This window comes from Haliaeetus leucocephalus, unplaced genomic scaffold (genome assembly GCF_000737465.1).
Source record: "Haliaeetus leucocephalus isolate CR32 unplaced genomic scaffold, Haliaeetus_leucocephalus-4.0 Scaffold646, whole genome shotgun sequence".
NCBI lineage: Eukaryota > Metazoa > Chordata > Aves > Accipitriformes > Accipitridae > Haliaeetus > Haliaeetus leucocephalus.
In genome coordinates, this window is record NW_010973082.1 from 6,141,867 (window position 1) to 6,152,865 (window position 10,999).

At 40.7% G+C, this 10,999-nt stretch overlaps 2 protein-coding genes across 9 annotated transcripts in view; one reads left to right on the forward strand and one right to left on the reverse strand.

Annotated features, from left to right (window-relative positions):
- Window positions 1-853: 853 nt before the first annotated feature.
- Window positions 854-10,156, reverse strand: UTP18 (UTP18 small subunit (SSU) processome component homolog (yeast)). Of its 2 annotated transcripts, XM_010578678.1 has the most exons (14): window positions 9,886-10,156; window positions 9,540-9,667; window positions 9,344-9,439; window positions 8,620-8,699; window positions 8,281-8,366; window positions 7,559-7,684; window positions 6,517-6,691; window positions 6,105-6,205; window positions 5,191-5,281; window positions 4,751-4,874; window positions 3,690-3,864; window positions 2,934-3,076; window positions 1,653-1,712; window positions 854-991 (listed from the first exon to the last, which is right to left on the reverse strand). In XM_010578678.1, the coding sequence occupies exons 1-13, from the start codon at window positions 10,135-10,137 to the stop codon at window positions 1,688-1,690; spliced, it is 1,602 nt and encodes a 533-aa protein (XP_010576980.1). In that variant the 5' UTR covers window positions 10,138-10,156; the 3' UTR covers window positions 854-991; window positions 1,653-1,687. The 2 variants fall into 2 exon arrangements, with proteins under 2 accessions (XP_010576980.1, XP_010576981.1); XM_010578679.1 differs by lacking the exons at window positions 854-991; window positions 1,653-1,712; window positions 2,934-3,076 and having other exon boundaries at window positions 3,748-3,859; window positions 9,886-10,152.
- Window positions 10,157-10,757: 601 nt separating this feature from the next.
- The window catches only part of MBTD1 (mbt domain containing 1), a 39,813-nt gene continuing 39,571 nt past the window's right edge, over window positions 10,758-10,999 (forward strand). For all 7 annotated transcript variants that reach the window (XM_010578686.1, XM_010578681.1, XM_010578682.1 and 4 more), the window contains exon 1: window positions 10,758-10,952. Coding sequence is in view for 5 of the 7 variants with exons in the window: in XM_010578681.1 (XP_010576983.1) it covers window positions 10,932-10,952 (21 nt within the window). In the remaining 2 variants the exon portion in view is untranslated. The remainder of the gene's footprint in view (window positions 10,953-10,999) is intronic.

Genomic DNA, 10,999 nt, shown 5'->3' on the forward strand with positions numbered 1-10,999 from the left:
TTCTAGAATTAGCTTTTTCTCATGCTCAGAGTACCTCTTCCGTAATGCCACTTTCACTGAAGGCTTAATGACTTCACTACTGGTTATTGGAGCACCTTGGCTCATGATGTAACTGCCCAAAAAGCTCCCTCACATGAAGCAGACAGATATATTGTCACAATTTACTCTCAAAGCAGGGTTTTTATTGTAGCAGATTCCTAATAAACTTTTCATTCATGTATTTAAAAAGAAAGAGGTGGCCACTTCAGGAACAAAGCCATCAGCTGTGCAGTATTTGGCATCAGATGAAGAACCAGCAACAACAGCTGTAAAGCAGTCCTTGCTAGGTGACCCTAATGGTATCAGGATTTCACAACTGATTTAAAAACTGAGTACTCAGGACCCCTTGCTTTCACAGGAAGGTAAGAATGGCATCTTCCTTAAGAATTAAAACCACATTACATACAGTTGTTTGAGACACATCAGAGGCAGTAAGCACAACTGAAGGTAGTGTTTCTCACTTTTTGGTTTAGGCTATCTTTAAAGCTATAGCTGGCCCATTAAGTTGGGCTGAACTACAACACCTGCATCAACAGGGTTTCAGGTTAATTTGCTCCTCCAGCCAGCAACATGCTGTTCCAACCCAGCCTCACATGGACCTGGCTGACGGAAAAGCTGAAGCTAAACACATGGAGCAGAGGTTACAGTTTACACAAAACTGATGTTTTTTGTTTCAGCATTGGAATACTTCATATGCTCATAATAACTAAAAACTTTTAAGAATTTCTTGAAGACATTAGCTTGAATGCCAACCATTAAAATCTACTTAGTCATTTGCTTACACAAAAGATTGGAAAAAGTTGAAACAACTTGCCTGGAAACTTATCAGGTACATTTATTAAGGAACAACATTCAAACACGTAGATGTTGCATTAATATTTTTGAACTTCCATATAAAATAAAAAAACTTGTTTGATTTTGCCAGCATACTTGTATCTGCAGGTTACAACACCTGGGGAAAGATCAGTAGAGAGAATTTTGTTAGTATCTTCCAAACATTTAGCCATCACAAAATTATATTGAAGCTTAATATGCAGAAGACATACCTGCTTTCAGTCTGAATGAGTTTAGCTTCCAATCATTAATACATTTTGAGTCAAACAGAACTATTGTATTACTGTCAAGGCTATGGGTCTTTCCAGAGGTTAAAGCATACAATAAAATCATATCTGCACACAAGCTACACTTCAAACTTCAGTAATTTATGTAACCTACATTTGAAATTACACAGACTTGTGTGGGCTCACTTACATGACTTCATAACAGGATCAAGCCAAGTATCTGCCAGCCTACAGCTGTTTTTAACAACACTGCCTATGAGTTTGATTTAAATATATTCAGATTTTTAGAACTGCTGTCAACAGGACCGAGCAGAAGTTTAGTTGAACTACCTACTCCCTGTAAGCATATTATTAGAAAAGCTGAGATTGACAAGACAAGCCTTACTCTTGCCCATCATGTGGGGCCTACTATATATGAGTGATCCAGACAGAACAATTTCAGATTCACAGTATTAAGAACTTCTTGTTGCCATCTATAAAGAGGTGGAGGTAGCAAAATGAAAATAAGGTTACTCAAGACAATGTTGTCAAGAGTTCTAGTGATATTTTTACCTCAGTTACTGGTCCATTTTCTCCTGTATCTTCTTTTAAAAATCTGAATAATGTTTCAGCCTGAAAGAAAAAAAAAAGGTTGAGAAAGATGTAAAACTCTTCAGTAACCTGTTGAGTGACCACCACAAAGAAGGAACAACTATTCAGTAGTGTCACTTTGAGTATTCTTAGCTGATCTGAAACACAGGTGTAGCAAAAGATAGCAATCATCCACATGCTATATTTACTTGAAGTGCCATTATAATATGCAGTTCAAGTTCAAATAAAGGACAAATCACAAGATTTAGTCACATTTTTACAGACGTGCTTGGGAGTCCTTTTGTAAACTCTCCCTGTCAGACTTCATAAATCATTAAAGTCTCACATTAGAAATACAAAGTTTTTCAAGGATCACATAAAGTTACTCAGTTTAAAAAAAGAAATATTCCTGCTCTGAGTTATTAACGCTCCTTACCCCTGACCACACCAGCAGGAAAAAAAACCCCAAAATCCAAACCCACACCACTTCTCCCTTCTCACAAAAAGGCTAGAGTTAAGCTTATGCTAATCAGACATCAACCACTGAGTTTGAGTTCCACATGAAAAATAGGATTTTAAAATCTAATTGTAAGCTAGCAATGTCCTCACGATAAACCATGAGGTCTTCCCACACGCACTATCCAGCATGCGCAGCAAGCCTTCAAACCTCGCTGAGCCTGAGCTCTAATCGCAGGATCACAGAATGGCTGAGGTCAGAAAGGACCTCTGGAGGTCATCTGGTCCAACCCTCCCCACTGAAAGCAGGGCCACCCAGAGACAGCTGCCCTGCACCATGTCCAGACAGCTTTTGAGTATCTCCAAGGATGGAGTCTCCACAACCTCTCTGAACAATCTGTGCCAGTATTCAGTCACCCTCTCTCCAAAGTTCCTATTCATCCTGCCTTTACAACTAGAACAAACCCATGCCAGATACAGATGTTAACACTGAAACACAGATCTTTCAATCCTCTGAACCTGTTTTTTTTAATGGGGAGAACATCCAGTATCTGGCTGTTTACATCCTATTTCTTTCAGAAAAGGACAATGACAGTTTTGACAGGGATGTCTGCAGCAATGTATATTTTATAATCAGCCAATAAACAATGCTGCTTCTCCAGAAGGGGAAGCCAGCTCTGCACTCAATTAAGTCATCAGGTGAAATTCAGATCACAAAGTCAAACCTTATCATTTCCCAGTCATCTGCCCCATCTTACAGAATATAAACACATTATCTGGGATGAATGAACCTAACTTAGTACATACCTAAATAACAAAGCTTTGCCTTTGTTATTTGCTACAGAGAAAAAACCACTTCTGGGAGAAAAGTCCATAGATTGAGTAAGATAAATCTGTTTTCTTCTGAACACCGGAAAGTTTGAGAATACCGTATATGAAGGAATGTGTACCTATTGAGAAATAGGTCATTAGTTACAACAATTAGGAAAAAGCCAGTAAAATTCAAATTAAAGTACAAATTTAAAAATTGAAGATGAATGTTAAGTTCAAATGTTCAGTTATATTCCTATCCTACACCATTATATAGAGTCCTACTGGAGAAAAGGTGCAGGGAACACACTACAAAGCCAGTTACTGCAACTCATTTTTAAGTATTTGTATCTACGCAGTAAAAATAGGCTTCCAAACCCTCAGATTAATTCAATAGTTCCACTATTGGCCAGAATTCTGACAAGGCTGGCAAAATTCTGAATAAGCTAGGAAAAACACTACATAGTAAGACCGTTACAGTTAACACCTGCTGAAAATTCTTATTTGTTGCTGAGTCATATTTACAGCCCTGAAATAAGGGCATTTTTAGAAAGAGAAAAACAAAAGGTAAACTAGACCATAAGATGTTATTTTCAGAACAACTTCCCTGAAGAAAAACATTATTTTCTTATAAATGTACAGTATCTTGTACATGTCATGTATACATATCTGCTCAATATCACTTTTATTATGTCACCAGGAACATTTTTGATCAAGATACAAAAAAGCTTGTACTAAAGAAGCTGAACATACCAATTTGACAGCCTCATCCATTTCACGGGAAGCCACTGCCAAAATTTCCGTGGTGGGATTGAAGGTCACACATGTAGCAGATGTAACTAGGTTCATTATGGCTTTAACTGGTTTAGGACGGTTTTCTTTGAGACAGACATCAGTAGTATACAAATTTACAACTCCAGAAGCTGAACTAAAAAAAGAAATTAACAAAGACTATACCGAGAAGTTAACATCTACAGTACATACTACCTTGTTATCTATTGCCACCATTCAATGAAAAATGTAATTTCCAATTATTTACTGGAGTTTGTAACAATATTTTGTTTGGAGCTTGATTTTAATTTGGAGTTTATAACAGTATTTAGTGGAGGGTTATTTTTTCTTATTTATATATGTCACACACTTAACTGTGGAGAGCCTTGATAAGCCCATCTCCTACACAGAATGGATTCAAAGCAATGAGAGCTTGCTATCAAAAGATTCTGAAATAGTTTCAAGCTTTTTTTTTTATACACTGTAGAGTAAGTCCACTTAAAAATCCTCTTCTAGAGCTAAGAAAATGCATGCTCTACTTAAGTATTTGCTAGTCTCATTTAAATGAACTGCTACTCTAGCTCAAGTTGTATCTTGGTAAGTATATTTGGAGAAACACTTTCAAGCTTGTGACTGAGTCGAGGCATCTTTTCAAAGGCTAACACGCTATCTTGTAGGAGCCAAATTAGGAATATAGGAAAGAGAACTAGAAAAGGGGGAACACCCTGAATCAACATTGGTACTATAGAATTTGTGATTTCAGTCAGTATGATTCAAAAATTAACTGCTAAACCCATATATTACAACAGTAATACATTAGGAGTGATACCAGCTGGTATTAAATGTATTATGGTATTTTAGATATACACAGAACAAATTAAGTTATCATCATAAAACAGGCAATATTCATCTATTCACCTCTACTCTAACCTTATTAAAACCAAACTTATTCCACGTTCCTACACTCTCACCAGCCACCACTAAGGTTTACTGAAGAGCTTCAAAATGAGATAGGAAGTAGTTGTCAAATCCAAGTCACTTACCCACATGCCACATACTGATTATTTTTTGAAATGGCGATGCACTTGCCTTCCAAAGAACCTTCATCTTCAAATTTATGTAGACACTTTCTGCTTCTCACATCCCAAATGAAAACTTCGCCTTCCTCTGGTTGCAGAATAAAGTAGAAGATTATAGAAACCATATATACAGAACACATTGTTTGTCTATTTTGTTAAAATAAATTTCATTAGATGACAACTATTAGCTCGTTTACAACTATCATATATAGGGTATTTTTAAAAAAACAACTAAAGGCATACTAAAATAGTTAACTCCATTCTTTAATGATTGATCACTTGGTTGTACTTTTATGCCAGATACTGGCATAACGTCTTTTAATTATCTTTGCAAAACAACAAATTACTTATAAAAACTTATGCAATTTAAACGGAATTACGATTAGTGCTGTTAGAGTACTTACTTGAATAGCTATATATTTTACTGCTGTCTGGAGTGAAAGCAGATGCAGTGCATCTTCCATTTACCTTCATAGTGCTAATCAGTTCCTTGGTCTATAGGATGAAGAACAACAATGGCGACAATGATTCTACCAAAAATCTGTAGTAAAGTTGTTTCCATACTCCTGTCCCACAAAAATCTTAAGTTAGCTACACTGACATTAAAAGAACAGCATCAACATTTTCAGTGCCTATGGACCAGAGCACAAGCGATGCTCATGAGTCCATGACCAATTTATTATTGCACAACTACAGCTAGTTCAATAAACATTCATTTGCTCCCTCACTGAAGGGTCTTCATCATATAACAGAACTGAACTTTCTTTTTAAAAAGTATTTTTCCTAGAAAAAGTTTAAAACAAATCCAGCTGACATCATATGGCACTTTTAAATGTAACTGAAAAAATTCTATATGCATTATGAATCACAGTAGATGGCATGATTCATGAACACGGTACACCAGCACACACTAGCGCTATTCCCAAAAAAGCAGCCCTATATTCCTTCCACCCTCAGATGCTCATTTCCGTGCCGAGGCCATTCCTTTTGCTAGCACAGTGTGCAATCAGCCAAAATATAACATCCACATATAACTTTTTCCAGTGACAGCTTAAAAACCCATGAAACTCTGGCCTTAGTGCCACCAGTCCCAAAGAGAACTGCATAGTCAGAAAGAATTCTCAGACACCCCAAAATAATTTTTTACCGCTAAAGTTAGTTGATTCAGCAGCTCATTTTTGAAGGCTGTCATGGTATGTGTCACATCTTTCTTTCAACTGAAAACTAGATTGCTTTTCAGATTAAATATAAACAAGCAGATTCAAAAGGAAAAAGGTACAAAGAAACTGAAGCTACATGAACCATGAAGATAAACTACCTTCATTGACAACAAGTGAAGGTAACCTGAAGTTCCAGTTAGAAGCATAAATGATCCATCTGGAGAGACTTCAAAGTCTCTGAGAAATCTTTCCTCCACACCTTTAAAAAAAGATCAAGAACTTCAAATTGGCATAATTTATTCTTCTTCCTCAACATTCAGAGGTATGATGAATATGAATAAGACATGACACCACTTCAGCTTTTCATTTCTGTAATACACTGTCACAGTAAAGCTACAACTCAACCTCGTTTATGTATGACAATTAACTTTTAATATCCCAGACAAACTAAAGCTAAAAATATGACCTCCAACAATTCACTGCACTTCCTTTTAAAACAAATTCATATGCCATCTCTATTTGGAGACAGCTGCAACTATGCCCAGACACTTACAGCACTATAAAACATACCTCTTACTTTCTGTATAGGGATAATACTTCCACTCATCATGTCATACACAAAGAACATTTTATGGTGAGTACCAGTGGCTATAACTTGTTCTCCATCAACACTGAAACAAGCCTTATAAATTGGAAAACTCTCTAAATAGATGCTCTGTATTCTTGGATTCCTTATACCATCAACCTTCAAAAAAAACAGATTATCGTATTAAGGAACATACCAAATACTTTTACCTAGAAAATTCATATCAACTAGCCAGTACTAGAGACTTAAACAGTAAGAGGTACACCAGTTTGAAGCATTAATCTCTTCTTCTTTTCTCAATCTACAAATAACCTAGCTCTTGTCTTCTAAGCCTATATATGAGGCACTCCCAGCCTTCCCGGATATACTTCACACCTCTTACCCACCCCTGTCTTGCCCATGTTTTGTTCAAATAATCACTTCTATTGTGCTTTTCTAAACAGAAACATATGCTTCGCATTGTTCTTTCCTGCGGCCCTGTGGGAGTGTCAAATTCGACTTGTGTCTTTGACCTTTTCACCCATATTGGGCCACGTTGAAAGTTCCTAAATAGAGTTATGATCTTTAGTAGGAGTGTCCTAGGATGAGTAGCTTCCTGCTGCAGTAGCCTCTCCACCCCCAAAATGATTTCACAGCAATACTACAGTTTTAAATCAAAGTGGACTGCTCCCCACATTATAGGCTTTACAAACAACGTAAGAAAAAAAAAATCTCATTAGTCCTCCTCACTGCAAACCTTAAACCCAAACATTTTTAAAAACATATCTTCAACTAAAAGCTCTGATACAACTAAGTTTGCCTGTGCTCTGTAAGTGGTTGGTATAAAGTCACAGATGGAAATTTCTTCCAACAAGATGCCTTCAACCAAGCAAATTCCATTGTAACCACAGACATTACAACCCCTGTGAGCACACCATCACAGGAAGAGAGAAAAGAAAGTATATCATTCCAGTCTATCTCAGGTATACTTATAAAAAAGATTCCATATTAGTGGCCATTTACATAGTATAGATTTAAGTTCTTCACCTGAAAGAGTGACACAGATCGATCATGTCCAGCAGTCATGACTACTTGAGCAGATGGATGAAACTGCACAGTTGCCAGTCTTCCATTAGCAAGACGTTCCTGATTAGCAGGCAAGCAGGTCTTTATCTAGACGAAATATCAAGCCATTTAAAACAAAGTACAACTTGGGCATTTTTGCTTATGCTCATGAACAGCCAATTTAATAGCTCTTTATTCTACAAGTGCAAGATCTCAAACCCTATGATGAACTTTGAGACAGCAGGACATAAGGCAGAACATACACACACTAAGTTCAGCAAGTTGCTTCAATGCAGCAGTGTAGACACAAGATAAACTCGCTAACCTTTCTACTAACTTTGAACTTAGCCTACATAAGACACACTAAGATAGCGTAAGACACACTCATTTAAGACTGTCACTTCTCAAACACCACTTCAGTAGCCTCAAAGTTGTGGGAGAATTCCATCCTTCCTATGCAGAAATTAAAATCCTACTACAAGATACTACTTTAGAGTACATAAAAACTCTCATGTCAAACAATACATCTCAATTTATTGTTTCATGCTTTCATGGTGTGAACTATCCAATTTGTCCAACTATTTACTCTTTAGAGTTTTCAGCTACAGAAACAAAGAAAAAGTCCATATGATCACTAATTTTACCGCCCAAATAGCAAGAAAGAAGTCAAAGTGTGCATATGGGTCAAACTGAGGTGCCTTTACCTTCAAAATGCCTCTTGGCAGGGACTCTGAGTTTGACACAAAATTGCCAGTCCTGCATAGCAGATTATCATCTTCATCACTGTCACCTAAGACAAAGCACATTGAAAAGGGCAATTCCACAAACACTCCCACATCAAAACCTACAAATTCCTTACAGAAACAAATTAAACCAAAGCACACTGAAGGAAAGAAGGAAGAAAGCTGACTTATCCAGCATATACTGGATACTACTAGCAGATACTACTGAAACTGAGAAAACATAAAAAATAATTACTTTCTAAGAAACTAAATAGGGAAACACACAGAAACACTTATTAGAATAGTAACAGATTTATTTACTATCACTTGCAGTCCTTTTGGATTTCCTCCTGTTTTCTAAATCAGCCCAGGCAGGAACTCCTCCCATAGCTCGCTGAAACCTAGCAAGAGAAGGGTGAGAGGGGCAGGGGAACAACTTTTTTTAAAAAAAGTAATTTCCTTCTATGCATTAAGCACTTACAAGACATAGTCATGATTTTGCAACATTACTCACACTTAGAACACTATGCAAGTTTTTCTAAAATTCTACTCAGCTTTCTGTGTTTTGCTGACTTCCTGAGTGTGAAACTAAAGCCAAATCTATACCAAACATTAAAGCGCTGTGCTCTGGAGCCATACATGCTAATACCAAGACAACCCAAACAGATCTAAAGTTCTGCTTTGCCATCTGCCTACATTCACATTTCAGCTCATTCTTATACACCATACTGAGCTAGCATCTTCCATCACTCTCTTTACAAAGCAATGTATCACTATAAAAAATTTCTAATATAATTCTCTAGAGAACAAATTAGTTTGTGCACCTCTGCTAAAGCAAGTTTTAAACAAACTAGTTTAAACAATGCAAACGCACGTTTTATTTACTGTTCTCCATATTATTTTCAATTTAAAAATACTGTAAGAAGCATTAGCTTTAAAGAGACTAAATGAATACAGCGGGTGAAGAGGAAAGTAACTTTGAATGTCACATAAACGTATCTTATGTCATCTTAAAGTTCACCACAAAAACATTAATGAAACTTACTGTTCTTCAAGTCTTCTTTTTAGATTTTTCTTAGTAAGTGTCTTCTCAGCATCGCTTTTCATGAAATCCTTCCTATATCTATGGGTCATATCAACACTACACAGAAAAAACAGAACATGAAGATCATTCAAACTGAGGCCACTTACAGTCACTCTTAAGCGTGACACACAATTCCTACCTGCAAGCTTGAACTTACTTCTCCTCAGCTTCATCATCTTCATCCACCCAGGCTGGCTTTTTAGACAGGAGTTTACCTTTTGCTTCGTTTTCTACTTCCGAATCGCTGGAGTCTTTCTGGAGACTTCTCCTCTCTGTTGCATTAAGCTGAAAACAACCCAACAGACCATTTCAGGCCAGCCGCGGGCCGGTGCGGGGAGATGACAGACACGGCGGCGGGGACTAGGCAGGGGCAAGGAGCCAAAGCAAGCACCAGCCCCTGCTCGGGACTGCAGAACACGCCGCCTCCCCGCGCTCCGCTCCGGCGGGCCCGGGCCTCAGGAGAGGCCGTGGGGCGGGAGAGCCCGCCGGGCCCCGAGCCCTACCCGCCGAGGACCGGCCAGGCGCTGCAGCAGCTCATCCTCCTCCACGTTGAGGCTGTCACCGAACACCAGCTCCTCCAGCTCCCGCTCGCCGCCCGACCGGCGCGAGAGTGATTTCAAGTGCCGGGCCCGCCGAGCCGCCTCCTCCGCCGCCTGCTCAGCCGCCGCCCGCTCAGCTGCCGCTGCCGCTGCCGCCATCTCCGCCGCCTCCGCGCGCGGCCGGAGCTGCTTCGCTATTTTCTTCGTTTTCTTCATTTTCTTCTTTTTCTTGGCCGCTGCCGGGCCCGGCCGAGGCGCTCCCGCCGCCGGCTGCATGGCTCCCCGCCGGCCCGCCGCCCACCGGAACCGGAACGCGTGCTCGCTAACCACGTGACACCCCCTCTTATATCGGCTTCATTGCCCCGCCCCGCGGGCGTGATAGGCGCGCACCGCTGCCCCTCCTCAGCCCACGTGATCAGGCCACGCCCCCCGGGGCTCAAGACGCTTGCACGTGACCTCCTTTCTTTGCCTTCCTTCCCCCGCCCTCCTTCCCTCCCCCCCACCCCGCGTTCCACGTGACGCGGCCCACGGCTGGGCCGCTCCATTACGCTCCCGGCAGGATCCCCCTCCCCGTGTAACAACAAGCGCCCCTCACCGGCGGCCTAGCGCCCATCCTCTGCCCTCCACCATCCACCAAAAAGCAAACCGAGCGGCGTCGGGGGTTGCTTTTATCCCCCAACCTCTCCTGCGGCGCTGCGCCCCCCCCCTTTTCCGAATGGTTTCCCCCAGAGGGGGTACGGCGAGCGAGGAAGCCCCAAACAGCTGGGAGCCCAATGAGGGCGCGCGGTGGGCCGGGCGCCGCGCATGCGCAGAGGCGTTATGCTAATGTTGTTGATATTCCGGCGCAGGGAGTTGGGTTTCTTTCTCCGGCTGAGTGAGAGGCTGAACTTTCCAGGCCGCCTCCTGCCCCGCCGGGCCCGGCCCCTCACAGGGGGAGGCGGCAGGCGGAGGGGGCCGAGCCGAGGGGAGGGGGCAGAGGCAGCGGGCGTTCTCCTGCCCATGAGGGCCTGATGGAAAACACAAAGGACCTGGTGAGTTACCGCAGCCCGGGGGGGGGGACTGGTGGTGGGGTTGTAGG

What these genes read in the sequence shown, in the direction of transcription:
- UTP18 (XM_010578678.1), bottom strand. Translation starts at nt 10,137, where the DNA reads ATGAAGAAAACGAAGAAAATAGCGAAGCAGCTCCGGCCGCGCGCGGAG. An exon ending in AAAAGAAGACTTGAAGAACA is followed by an intron (nt 8,700 to 9,343) that starts GTAAGTTTCATT and finishes TTCTCTTGCTAG; the next exon opens with GTTTCAGCGAGCTATGGGAG. An exon ending in TGCCAAGAGGCATTTTGAAG is followed by an intron (nt 7,685 to 8,280) that starts GTAAAGGCACCT and finishes TATTTCGTCTAG; the next exon opens with ATAAAGACCTGCTTGCCTGC.